This window comes from Pelodiscus sinensis, chromosome 14, assembly GCF_052426305.1.
Source record: "Pelodiscus sinensis isolate ZL-2025 chromosome 14, ASM5242630v1, whole genome shotgun sequence".
Taxonomy (NCBI): Eukaryota; Metazoa; Chordata; order Testudines; family Trionychidae; genus Pelodiscus; species Pelodiscus sinensis.
Genome location: NC_143065.1, coordinates 7,492,201 through 7,505,652, shown reverse-complemented (window position 1 = coordinate 7,505,652; position 13,452 = coordinate 7,492,201). Strand labels below are relative to the sequence as shown.

The following is a 13,452-nucleotide window of genomic DNA, read 5'->3' as shown; positions in this document are numbered from 1 at the left end:
GGTTCCACTCCACCCAGCCACTCACACCACTGAACTGCCACATGGAGCCAGAGGGAAGGAGCCCAGTGACACAGAAACCTCTGTGCACCCGGGCCCCCCAAAGGTCTTGCCGGTGGAGCGAGCGTGCTCCTGCAATGCCCCAAAGAGGGAGCTGTGCTGAACTGGGATGGCAGCGGTCTCTGCACAGATGCTTCGAGAGCGCACCAGCAGGGACTTCCCGTGGGAGGAAGCCCGGTGCCAGAGACCCTGGTATGCCTCCGAGGACCTCGTTGCACGATACCTTCCTGGGGCGTGTAGATGTAAGAGCGTAAGTACATCTGGGCCCTCGAGAGGAGACTGGCTTGCCTGGAGCTGGAAGAAGAACGGAGTTGGCCCAGAACAAGCCCTGCTTTGGTTTTTCACACTCCATCAGCACTGACAACCTGCCCTGCGGCTGGAAGGCCGGGGAAAGCAGTGCCCAGGGTTCTGCCGGCACCCCTCAGTCTGACGTGACACAGCCCGGCCAGCCCACGTAGCCACCTCCCCGGCTACTGAGAACAGCTTCCATTCTGAACCAAGCAGAAGGCACCGTTCAGAACAGCGTTTCTCAAGCTCTTCAGACCAGCTACCACCTATTGGAAGTCAAACCTGTCCAAATGCCCTTAGATTTGCTCTCCGAGTAACGCAGTGCCACCGAGAACAGGAGCGCTGGAACCCGGAGTCAGAGGGGACCCCTAGGATCTAGTTTGGCCCCCTGTATAAGACTGCCCTGAACTCCTGCGTGAACTACAGCATGCTGCTCATGTACGATGTACATGCAGTCTGCCCTGGGTATCGTACATGCCGGGGGAGGGCGGGAGCCGCCACCGCCTTTGCTTTATACTGCAATGAAATGTTCAATGTCTCCCAACCCCACCCAGCCCCTGAAGAGTAACAAGGCTCCAGGAGCGACCTAGAGCCGGGCTGAGTTCTGGGGAAAGGAAACGCACTGTCCTGGCCATACCTTCTGGAGCACGTTCTCTTGGCCAGGATCGCCTTCAGGTATTTTTTGTAATAGCTGCTCCCTGCAACCTTGAAGAAAGCAGTGGAAAAGCCCACTCATTGTTGGGACACAGGACGCAGTCGGATGCTAGAGTCAGCACTGTGGGTCTCTCCTTAGTGCAGGTCTCTCAAAGGCCCTGCAAGAAGCCCTGTGCTCAAAACTGTCAACCTTGGTTCAGTTCTTGCTTCCCTTTGTTTTGCCCCGTCCCAAGAAACCCCTTCCCTACGCATTGCTCAGGGACAGCAGCGCGCCATCTACGGGCAGGCCCCAGAGTCGAGTTCGCTCAGCACCTCGTGTCCTTTCCGAATCAGTAGCAGTTACATTCCGCTGGGGGAAGAACACCGCCCACCAGGAAGTGTTACTCAAGTCCCTTTTAAGAGGAACCATTGCTAGTGCCATGTGGCAGCAAAGTGTTTGAGCCAGGCACGCCGAAGAAAACGGATTCATTCACTGGCACCTGCACGTCAGTCTGGATGCAAGGATCCCAGGCTCCGATCCAGGAGAGCATGCTGATTCCAGACTTCCCCGAAAGGGAACAGACCAATGCTGAAGAAGCCTGAGAGCAGGATTGAAGGGAACTAGCAGGATCTTTAGACTAAATCCAGGCTTTGGTACAACACTAAGAAATCCGCAAGGTGTGGACTTGTGTATTTTGGGGGGTGTTAGGAAGGGAGTGTGTGTCATTACATTTTTAAACATCCTTGTCTGAGCCCCAGAGATTATCCCCCACTGCCATGAAAACCTAGGGGCACAAACAATGAGACACCAGTTCCAGCCTGAATGGGACCCATTGATGCCTAAGCTTCTTGAGCTAAGGAGTTTACACAGAAGGGAGATTTTCGTTCCCTCCAAATACAGCAAGATTAAACCCCTAAATCGTCAAACCCGCTGCGTGTGGGCACAGCCAGAGTGCCCAAAGCTTGGCAGCTTGCCCAGGGAGAGCTGGAGAAATTGGCATGCAGGAGTGGCAGGGCTCAGCCAGAGGGAGCAGGTGGGAATAGGAAGAACTCCTAGCAAAGATTTGGGGTTAGCCCTCACAGCACCCAAGGGGGTGGGGACAGAGGGGCGGCATTTAGACCCGTTGCCTTCTGTCCTCAGTGTGTGGAATGAGGGCAGTCGATAGCGTCCGTCACTTGGATCACTACAAGGCAACTCAGATCCACAGCCTTTCCTTGCCGGACGACTGCAGCTACTTTGCTCCCAAATGCACCGGGGAGCTGGAAGAACGATTCTAGTGCTGCTGACAGACCATGAAGATCGTGTATTTGGTGCTTACTGTTACTTCAAGCCCGAGGATACGGCAGCACCCCTAGTTCCAGCACCACTGCTCTGCATGGAACTGCAGCCTGCTCCTCTTGTCTGGAACTGGGAGGAAGGCGGGAACGCTAAGTGACACCCCACCACTTAGGGGGCTCCGGCTGAGTTCCAAGGGGCAGGATCCTGGGGGCTGACCAGGCACCAGCAGGGATGCAGTAAGGTCTGGTGACCCACACTTAGGAGATAAGCACCTTCCAATTCCCTGAGCATACGATGACACGCGGAGGGGTTCAAAGAGAAAGTTCGGCATCTCAGCCCCCTTCTCTCTGGCAGGCAGGTGCTGGATGTGGAGGGAGCCATCCCTGCCAGATCCACAGCAACAGGGAGGAGGGTTAAAAGGATCAGATACCCTAAGAAGCGATTGCGAGCCCAGTGAAGGGGTGGGTGGGAAGCGACGGACTCGGACTCTGGGACAGGGCTTACTGCAGAGTCAGAAGAGGCTCAGCAGATTGGCTCAAACGAGCACATGTCCTTAGGTCTGCAAGCGCCTGGGAACATTCACTGTCTGCTTCCTACCTCGGGGCAAGCCACAAGCGCCCCTAGAACAGCCTCTTCCCCTCCATTCCAGCTTCGGGTCTTGGCTGGAGCCCAGTACCAGTGAATACAGGGGGAAGCTAATCAAATATTTGCAGAGTTGGACTGGGGCTCTGTTCATGGTTTAGCGAAGTCAGTTGCTGAAGTCTCATCCTGCACAAACACACAGGGCCAGTTTGGCAGAACCACCTCTGGTTTTCCCCCCAGCCGTTTCTACCCGCTCAGCTGATTACGCCTGCAGACCACGTGAGCAAGTGATGCACTCAAGAGTGAGGAAACTGACTCACTTCCCCAGACAGTCATCCCAGTGTATCAATTGGATGCGCAAAGTCACCTTCCAAATGGAGAACTTGGTGGCCCCATTCAACCCGAAGGGCTTGTCTACCCCTGAACATTATTTTGGACTAGGATGGGGGTGTGACGTAGTGGGGGGCACCTTGCTGGTTGCTATGCTGGGCAGTGGGCTGTGAGTGACCTCCACTGGCTGCAGCGCGGCCCAGCAGGGCAGGGGATGAGTCATTATGCAAGGGGACTTCGAAACTCAGACAGGTATCTCCCAGGGAGCGGAACAATGGGAAGAAGGGGAGTGGAGCCCTGGCTGGGGGCAAGGCTGGAAGTGAGTTTTCTGTCTGGTATGATGGAGGAAGCAGCCTAGGCAACAGGCTGGGATTTGGGGGCCCAGGCTCCCCCATCTCAAGGGGGGCTGAGGCATCCTAGGCCTGCCCTGGAACCAGATTACAGCTGTACTGTATCCTGGAGAAGCAATAAACTCCTTCTATTCTACTTGCTGGTGGAGTCTGTCCATGCCATTACGGGGGTGCAGGAGACGGGAAGACTCCAATGTGCCATCACAGGGGGCACCAATTAAAAAAAATAAAAGGCACAGAGTAGTCAGTCAGCAGTAAAAGCGTCCACACAGGGAACTACTGCAGGTCAATTTCCCTGTGGACAAGCTCTACGTAGAAGCCCACACAGACGTGGAAAAAATATGAGAAAACCATCATGCAGAGAGATGACCAGCCAAAAGCATTCAGTGACCATGGTCTTCAGAGAATTGCAATTAGCACTTTAGGCATTTTTGCTACAAAATGGAGATGATCTATTCTATTTCATGCATAAAAACAGGAGAGTCCAGCTGTTAAGAAAAAATTAATGCACATGGCATTTAAAATATTGCAAAACTGACCTGTTTTCATGCTAATTAGACAACACACCCCCAAGAGGGGTTTTAAGACATAACTTCAAGGAATGAGCCATTGCCTGTAAGTTGTCTGATTCATGCTACATTTTGTGTCTCTTCTAGAGCCACGTTTGCTGTTGGTTACATCTCCAGCTCTGTTTTAATGGGCACAAACACTCAAATCTCATTCACTAGCTAATTAGCTCTCACACAATCCAAATTTGAAAAAAGACCTGGTACATGAGTGTTGCACAGGAGTGGAACAAACATGTGTGTGTGTGTGGGGGGGGAGGGGAACTGAGGTTCTCTGCTCGCTGCCCTCAATGGAATCAACACAGCGTGTCTGTGGAAGGAAGCCGCAGGGCATTACCTCTCTCGCAGCCAGGTTCTCTTGCGTGAAGCTCCGGACAAGCAGCACCGGGTACCAAAAGCTCAGGATGATGAGGCAGAGGATAATGGGGCCATAAGACAGCAGGGAATAGTGCCTGTAAATCTGGGGAGCAGGGAAGAGCAGACTAGTAGTGTAGCTTACAGTACCCAGGATGCTACAGCTTCCCACTCCTGCGCGCCCACCAGCCAACGAGTTCTCATTCGTCACCTAGGGCTTCCCAGGTGCTTGCAGATGCCCAGAATGCAGCAGAGCCAAAAGCCTTTTTCCATCAGTGCAGGGCGAGGGGGCTGCACCAACGTGGCCTTCAGCACCATTAGCCAAACCTTCGGCTCTTCCAGGAGAGCCCGAGCTGGGGCTTCATCGCCCTCCCTGTCTCCCTACCTCCCGTTAGTAGTGCCTGTGCCCAGGGAGGGGGAGTCAGGGCCATGCTGTGCACCTCATTGACATTTACCTTGGGCGACTGAGGGCAGTCGACTTTCTGCCAGATCTGGACCACACAATGGCCCCAGGAAAGCAAGCAGCCTACGAAATAGCCAGCTCTGTGTCTGCTGGTGGCGCATGCAAGTAAAGGATAGTAAAAGGCAGGGTAATAGAGCAAAGCCAGGATCTTCCAGTACTCTAGACAAGGGATGGGGTGGAGAAAAAGACAAGTGTGCAGAGCTGTCAGTCCCAGGGCGATGCCCCGTCTCGCGTACCGGGTTAGGAGGCGCTGTCAAGCCGCCCAACGCTGGAGACTGGAAATCCAGTCTGTGCCCAAGGCACAGCCAGCGATGGCTCCTCTCCTCCCATCAGCCCGCGCAGCCACCTGCACTCGGCAGCGCTCAGCTCCCAGGATCCTTTGCTTTGCCATGGAACACCCAGCCGGCTTGGTCTCGGGGCAGAGAAACTCGGCATCTGCAGCTGCCACTCACTCACTCTGTCTCCCAGCATCTCTCCGGCGGGCCCCGGCAGCATTAATGCAAGCGACAGAAGGGCCGTGCACCAGGCTGCTGCACCAAGCTGGGCCTGAGTCACTGCAGCCCCGGCTTTCTCATGCGAGCCGCTCCCCGCCCTGCTGCCCCCACTCAAACGGTCCATTGCAAGCAGGGTGTCCGCAGGGCCATGAGCAAAGGGGCCAAACGCTACCTAGGGGCCGGCACAAAATCTGTGCAAGGGGGAAACGCAGCTGAACATGAAGGCGTTTATTCCGGGGCTCGCTCAGGGAGGGGCACGCCAGCACCAGGGGAGCTGGATCGCAGTGCTCACCGGGGACAGCCCGGCTTCCGACGGGCCCACAGGACTGGAAAAGCAGCCCCCTGTGGAAGGGGACGGCCAGAGCCCCCCGCATTACCTCGAGTGCGCGGGGAGGAGCTGGCGACGAAGGGCAGCGGGTCGGTGTCCAGCACCAGCACGCACACAGAAGAGAAGAGGATTCCAAACACGGCTGCCACCAGCCCCGGGTGGCCCTCCACTTCCAAGAAATCCACAGGGCTGCAACAAGCAGGGGGTGAGAACGGCCAGGGAACTCCTCACCCCCCATCCCAGGAGACCACCCTCCCTCTCCACACAGGCACCCGCAAAGGTGGCTTGAGGCACCATATCCACCTGCCTCTGCCGCAAAGGGCAGCCACAGCCAGGGTGGGGGAGTTACCGACCAGCCCCCAGGGGCGGCCAGTGGGCTGTTCTTGAGTGTCCCGTCCACCCGCGCTCCGTATCTGGCGGGTGCTTCTTGCCCTTTGTTTAGCTGGAAGAAACTGAGCCCCAACCTGACCCTGCCACATCCAAACCCCCGGCTTCTCTGAGCCACCAGGCATTGCTGGGCATCCCGGCCACACCTGTAGGGACCACGGAGCTGCCACCTCTCTCATGGGTGCACAGCGATTTACAGTCCGACTAAACAGCGAGAGCCCTGGGTATCCATATTCGAGAGAACCGGGAGGAATGATGAACCGACGGAAGATGTCAAAGGGGGGGGGGGGGGGGGCGAAGAGCGTACACACACTATACTAGAGTTTCTAAATAATTGTCTAAGCCCCTCCACACCAACGTTCCCTCTAATCTTTTATGTGCACTGAGGCGTGTGTGGACATACACCGCCCCCAATACAAAACCCAGCTGTGGAGGCTCTGCTAATCACCTGGGCAGCCTTGGAATCTCTCCTGGGTGGCTGCACAAGCGCCCGGCTTACAGGGAACCCTGGGTATGACCCCTGTGCAGTGGCAGATCAGGGATATCAAGTTCAACAGGGAGCAAAGCTGCCAGGGTGAGCAAAGGTCTGGGGTCCTGGAGGGAAAGGTTCCAGGGACAGGCTGAATTCCTGAAGCTCTGAGAGTGGGGATAGAGTATTTCGTCTGGTGTCACAGTCAAGCCCCACTGCCGGGCAGAGAATGGCACATCCTTGTTTTGCACAAAGAGGAGCTCAGCAGGACCACAGGCCTCTCTCCAGTTCCATTTAGTCGGCCTGCAGCCATCTGGCCGGACACCGTTAGACTAGGCCACCAAAGTAGCCACAAGGGCTGGTTCTTGCATGACAGAGCCACTCCGAAGCAACCAGCCTGGCCATAGCTCCCCAAGAGAAAAGCTGCCCCGTGCTCTCAGGTCAGCCTGCTGGAGGGAGAGGGGAGGAATGGGGGGAAGCCACGAAAACAGCCCAGACAAGGTGGCTCAGGTCAGGTTAGACAAAGCTCAGAAACTTTAACGATTCTTACGGTGAACTTGGAGGCAGCTGAAAACTGACTAGAGAGGCTGATCCCGTCCTTCCTGCCTGGCCTGGGGTTTGAATAGCAGCCTTCAGTTCTGCATCTGCCATCTCGCCCCAGCCTAGTTACGTGCTACCCAAGAGGTGACTGCAAATCAGAACACTAGACGGCCCAAGGACTAAAAGGTGCCCACCCCCACCAAACTGCTTCAACATTCTAGGAGGCAAAAGGACCGCAGAGATTTCAGCAATTCCAGTCTGCACAGCACCAGGGAGTGCTGTCATATCAAAGCGAGGGATGCCTTGGCCAAGGCGGCCTGGGGGCAAAGAAAGGGTGTGGAGAGTGGTTATGCGGCACACCTGAGCAGTCCAGGGGCTCCATTCCAACAGCTCCTATGGAGGCTCTTGCGTTTCACCAGCAGAGACAAGACTATCAGCACAGCCAGCTGCAAAGAGAGCCGGAAACAAATCATCAAAACAGGGAAAATACCGAAGGTGCAGCCCCATCTCTTTTGTACACTGGCCCGTGAGCTGCTGTGTGGGGACATCAAGGCCAGATACTCATTGAGGTGTGCTGCCAGAGAGATGCACACAGACAGACAGTCTCAGCCACAGGGAATCCACAGTGGGCAATGCATCAGACCTTGCCTGAGGCAGCCGGCAGCTCCAGGTGTAGGCAGGTGAAGCAATAGAATAAGGGGAAGGAAAACTGCTCACAGCAGGGAATGAGCCACAGAACAATGGGAGCTCTCTCATTGGCTGCATGTACCAGGCTGATTTACACACCTGAGCCCAGGATCCGGCCTTTAGCCACACCCCAGTATTTGAACGGATACTGAACAAAGTGGGTCAGCACAGTCTCTTTGTAACCTCTCCTCCTTCCCCCAGCACTCCGCTGGGGCCACCTTAGACGAATTGTTCTCTTAAGAACGGCCAGACTGGGCCAGACCAAAGGTCCATTCAGCCCAGGGTCCTGTCTGCCAACAATGGCCAATGCCAGATGCCCCGGAGGTAGGGAACACAACAGGTAATCCTCACATGATCCTGTCACCCACCTCCAGACAAACAGAGGCCAGGGACACCATTCCTACCCATCCTGGCTAATAACCATTGATGGACCTAACCTCCATGAATCTGTCAAGCTCTCCTTTGAGCCCTGTTAAAGGCCTAGCCTTCACCAGATCTTCTGGCAAGGAGTTCCACAGGTTGACTGTGCACTGAGTGAAGAAAAATGTCCTTGTGTTTGTTTTAAACCTGCTGCCTATTCATTTCATTTCATTTGGTGACCCCTAGTTCTGATATTGTGGGAATAAGTAAATAACTTTTCCTTATTCACTTTCTCCACACCACTCATGATTTTATAGACCTCTATCTTATCCCCCCTTAGTCTCCTCTTTTCTAAGCTGAAAAGTCCCAGTCTTTTTAATCTCTCTTCATATGGGACCCGTTCTAAGCCCCTAATCATTACTGTTGCCCTTTTCTGAACCTTCTCCAGTGCCCATATATCTTTTTTGAGATGAGGCGACCACATCTGTATGCAGTATTCCAGATGCGGGCGTAGTGTGGTCTTCGGGAAACAATCCCATTTCCAGGACACCAGATTCATCTCTGTGCTCGGTGGCTCTGCCCAGCCTTGTGGGATGCAGAGGTTCAGCCATGGCACCTGGGTCTTTGCCCACAAAAGCTGATGCCCAAATAAATCGGTGAGTCTCCAAGGTGCCAGCGGACTCCTCGCTGTGTTTGCAGGTGCAGACCAAGCCGGCTCCCCTCTGAGACAGGCTCAGCCAGCGTCTGCTGGACTCAGAGCCATGCATGAATTTCTCATTCTCTCGGTTGATCAGTGAAGGGGGAACCTCAGGGAGACCTGGAGGAGAGCCCAGTCATTGGGATCTCTCTCTCTCAACTCCTCCGAACATCAGGTGGCGATGGCCAAAGTCATTACCAATGACCAAAAAAGGGATAGAGAATAAGACAGAGAATATCTTATTGCCCATGTATAAATCCATGAGATGCCCACACCTTGAATACTGCGTACACATGTGGTCTCCTCACCTCAAAAAAGATATTTTGGCATTAGAAAAGGTTCAGGAAAGAGCAACTAAAATGATTAGGGGTTTGAAACAGGTCCCATCTGAGAAGAGGTTAAAGAGACTGGGACTTTTCAGTTTAGAAAAGAGGAGACTGAGGGGGATAAGATAGAGGTCTATAAAATCGTGTGGTGCGGAGAGAGTGAATAATAAAAGTTATTTACTTGTTCCCATAATATAAGAACTAGGGGACACCAAATGAAATTAATGGGTAGCAGGTTTAAAACTAATAAAAGGAAGTTCTTCTTCACAGCGCACAGTCAACCTGTGGAACTCCTTGCCAGAGGATGCTGTGAAGGCTAGGACTAGAACAGAGTTTATTAAAGAGCTAGATAAATTCATGGAGGTTAAGTCCATAAAAGGCTATTAGCCAGGGGGTAAGGAATGGTGTCCCTGGCCTCTGTTTGTCAAAGGCTGGAGATGGATGGCAGGAGATAAATCGCTTGATCATTGTCTTTGGTCCACCCCCTCTGGAGCACCTGGCGTTGGCTGCTGTCGGCAGACAGGATACTGGGCTAGATGGACCTTTGGTCTGACCCAGTACAGCCGTTCTTATGTTCAATCAGTGCCCAAGCAAGCGGCCCAGGTAAAGAGCAGGGGCAAGGAGCAGAGCTCCTAGCAGACAGGCATCTCTTGCAAAAGTACTACTGTGATGGCCCAGTTCCCAGGAGCCTTTGCAGAGGGGCTGACTCTCTCCAGACACTCACCGATACAGGAGCCATGCAGGCGTGATACAGACCGTAGGCGATGGTGGGGTCGCAGGCTGGGATAACACTAGGAACCATACTGAAAGGAGAGAGAGAAAGCCACTCAAAACACATTCAGTCCATCAAGAAGGAGCAAAGAGTTAGGGAAAGCAAGTGTGGTCACATGGGCTGTGTCCGGAGGGGCTCGAGGAGGGTTCTGCAGGAGGTGCCCTTCCAGCCACTGGGAGAAACAGGATCCATAAGGAGAGGAAAGTTCAGGATGACTGAAGTCAAGTTGCTCAACAATGAGTCCAACCCTGCCAGCATGGAATTCGAGGAGCCTTTTGCCATTGGCTGCAACGTGAGCAGGATGGAGTCTAATGAAAAGAGGCAGCTGAGGGAAGCAATCAGAGACCTATTCCTCATTCGCTCTTGACAAGGCACCTGAGACTGCTTAGAGAAATGGGGTCAGAGGAGCCAGGTGTGCTCCTGAGGAGTTAGTGTCTGAGTCGTCCCAAATGCTGACTCCCAGTCCTATGTTAATTCCATTGGGCAGGAGCAGCTGGAGGATTTGAGTAGGAACGACTACCAGGTGTCCGGACAGGGGTGTCTGTGCGGGTGTCTCCGTGTCCCACACAAGCAGAGACTGGACAAGAACAGAGAGGCAGAGGCACAAAGCAAGAATGCCAAGCAGCAACTGGTGATCGGAGCAGGACCCTGGAAGATGCAAGAGAGCAGTTGAGTCTGTTGGCTAAAAGGCTTGGGCCTGTAAGCTGAGAGACTGCTTCTTTCACTCTTGGTTCCTCCTGCATTCGGATAAGTAGCTATGTTCATTCCTTGCACTGCAGCAAGATGGCATCAGAAAAAGCACCACACTCCACCAGTTCCGGCCTCCACCTGGAACATCCCCAGGACAACGGCCCATGGGACTAGCATCTGCACATACACACCCCGAGCGACTGTAGAATAGCGTTTCTTAAACTGTGTTCTGCGAAACACCGGTGGCCCACAGAGAACAGCAGAGTTCCAAATGGCTGTCCTAAAGGGGCAGGCGACTTTTTTTTTGGCTCAACTAAAAACCCCTTGGTGTTAAAAAAAAAAAAAATTGTTTGGTGTTCCTTGTCTTAAAAAGCTTAAGAAACACTGCTCTAGAGAATGGGACGTACTCCTCATTGGAGCACTCCTTTGCATCCAGGCATAATGGTGCAGGTCTCTGTCTCCAGCCGTCCTGCAGCCCATCTGCTTCCGCTTGGGTCTCCCATGGCCAAGCTCTCCAGACAAGTCACAAATGTTCAGTCTGTATGGAGTTACTCAAAGTCATCCCTCCCCCACAGACTTCAGCTCAGGAGCCTGCTCCCTATGGGTCCTTTGTATTCCCTGTTGCCCTCCTGCAACACCAGCCCAGGACTCCCTGGACACTTGTCCCTTGCTCCAGGGGACAGCACTTGAGTTAGCTCCACTCTTGTGATCACCGCCAAACCCAAACTGCTGAGCCATCTCCTCACAGGTTACACAGTCCTTCCACAGGCTCCCTCCACTTTGGGGTCAATCTCTAGAATTAACTCTCCCTACCTGGTACAGGCCCTGCCATTAATTGTCCCTGGGGCTGCTAGGTTGAGGGCAAGGCTCTGGCCAGTTTGCCTTCAAGGGCTCGCCAGTCCAGGACACCATCCCTGCTTCAAAGTCGAGGCAGACAAAGGGTGGAAGGGGTTAGTCCCATTTTTATAGCCGAGGAATTGAGGCACCCGGAGATGAAGTAATCGGCTCAGGTCACACAGGGAGCCTGAGCGTGAGCTGAGCTAGGATTAGAACTCGTCTTCCAAGCCCCTAACTACATGTCAGGAGGAAGCATAATTGCCACAAGCGTGTAAGTTACACGTCAAGCTAGCAACATCCAGTTCCGCTGCTTACCCCTTTCCCCAGGCACACTAGAGCAGAACTGGAAGCAGTGTTTGCTGCAGGTATGAAGATACCAGGGAACTAATTTGCATGTTTTAATGTGCAAATTACACCCTGCAGATTCCAGCTGACGAAACCTCCTGAGAAGGCTTCAAAGAAGCTGAAAAAGTCTCCATTCTCTTGCAGGAGTTGGAGAGGCAAAGAGAAAAAGACAGCAAGATGGGAAAATGACAAAAATCAATAGAGGCTTCTACAGTGAGGAAGAATTCCTCCGGCTAGCTTTCTTACAAGACACAGTCACAAGCAAAGAGAGCCTGTGTGATAACGCTGAACAAACATGGAAAGGAAACATTGAAATAGTCTCCTCCAAGAGAGATTTTTTTCTAGGCAAACTTTAATTTAAAGTGCTAGTCGACATTGTGAGTTGCCCTCATGTTTACTAGCTAATAAGTACTTTTTACGATATCAGGGCCTCAGACGTCATGGCGATTCCAGCTGTATAAACAGCCGTCAAATATTTCCCCTGGTGTTGCCGAGTTTTTTTTAAGGTTAAGCACATTGTTATAGAGATCAAGCATGCAAGAGGAGGAAGGAATTGCTTTCCATGCAGGTGGGTTTAAAGCAAGGGGTTGCACCAGACATATGGAATATTCTTGCCTCCATGACTCACCAGCAACCCTCCTCCAAGGAGTTTAAAATACGTAGTGCCACTTCAAGATTTTATATTTGTTCTGGATGGTTTTGCACCGTAAGACAGTAGGGACTGATGACTTGCCTTTTGGAATTCCATAACACAGAAGCCCATTGCTAGTTGCCAGAGTGTTACAAATCAATCAGGTCAGGTCCTTGACCCATTGATAGGAAAGGCAGAGCTCCAGTTGAAGTCAATGGTGCAGGGTCAGACCTCAATTGAACACAAAATAAAAACCTTCCTTTATTCCTAGGACATAATGTAGCCTAGTAGTTATAGCTTTGGACTGTGACTCAAGAGACCAGAGTTTCACCCCCAGCTCTTCTACGGCTTTGCCAGGTGCCAGTGGTTAAGTCGTTTCACCTCCCTGTTCCTCAGTTTCCCATTCAGTAAAATGGGGGTAAGGACACCCACTGCCTTTGTACTCTAGGAATGTCAAGCACATTATCTGACCAGGTTTCAGGCATTAACAAAACACCAACGGGCTGATGGGGGCAGGAGAAGCAGGGCAGGAAGTTACGAATGGCTTTTGGACCAGATTGAAAAGTCCTTTGCAAAATATTGTCATTTTGGTACATATGTTTCTATTTTTTAAAAATAGAAAAAAAACCCTAAATTTTCTTGGGAAGGATTCTCATTTTTTATTTTCAAAATCTGAACATTTACTGAATATTGGATGGGGTGTGTATTAAGATTTTTGATTAAGGAAAAAAATAATGATTTTTGCCCTAATCTCCCAAAAAAATAAAAATTCCCACAAAAAAACTGGTCTTTTTGACAATGACAATCTACAGCACAGCTTAATGTTCAGTAGTATATTTTGTAAATTAATGCCCTCTCCTTAATTATGACGTAGTAATATGGCAGCCCATTACATAATCTAATAGTAAGTCTTTGCTGACAGGCTGGGACATAGTTCTCACGAGAAGTGGCTGTCAGGTGTGTGCTATCGCAGAGTTCTACCGAATT

At 52.3% G+C, this 13,452-nt stretch overlaps 1 protein-coding gene across 3 annotated transcripts in view; it reads right to left on the bottom strand.

Moving 5' to 3' along the window:
- Positions 1–13,452, bottom strand: part of STRA6 (signaling receptor and transporter of retinol STRA6) — a 37,921-nt gene that overhangs the window by 11,379 nt on the left and 13,090 nt on the right. For 2 of the 3 annotated variants that reach the window (XM_075897595.2, XM_075897594.2), the window contains exons 3-9: positions 9,915–9,993; positions 7,481–7,566; positions 5,774–5,913; positions 4,895–5,061; positions 4,423–4,545; positions 983–1,050; positions 281–351 (exon numbers count right to left, since the gene is read on the bottom strand). In XM_075897595.2, the coding sequence (XP_075753710.2) occupies positions 281–351; positions 983–1,050; positions 4,423–4,545; positions 4,895–5,061; positions 5,774–5,913; positions 7,481–7,566; positions 9,915–9,993 (734 nt within the window). The remainder of the gene's footprint in view (positions 1–280; positions 352–982; positions 1,051–4,422; positions 4,546–4,894; positions 5,062–5,773; positions 5,914–7,480; positions 7,567–9,914; positions 9,994–13,452) is intronic. The other variant, XM_075897596.2, reaches the window with a different exon arrangement.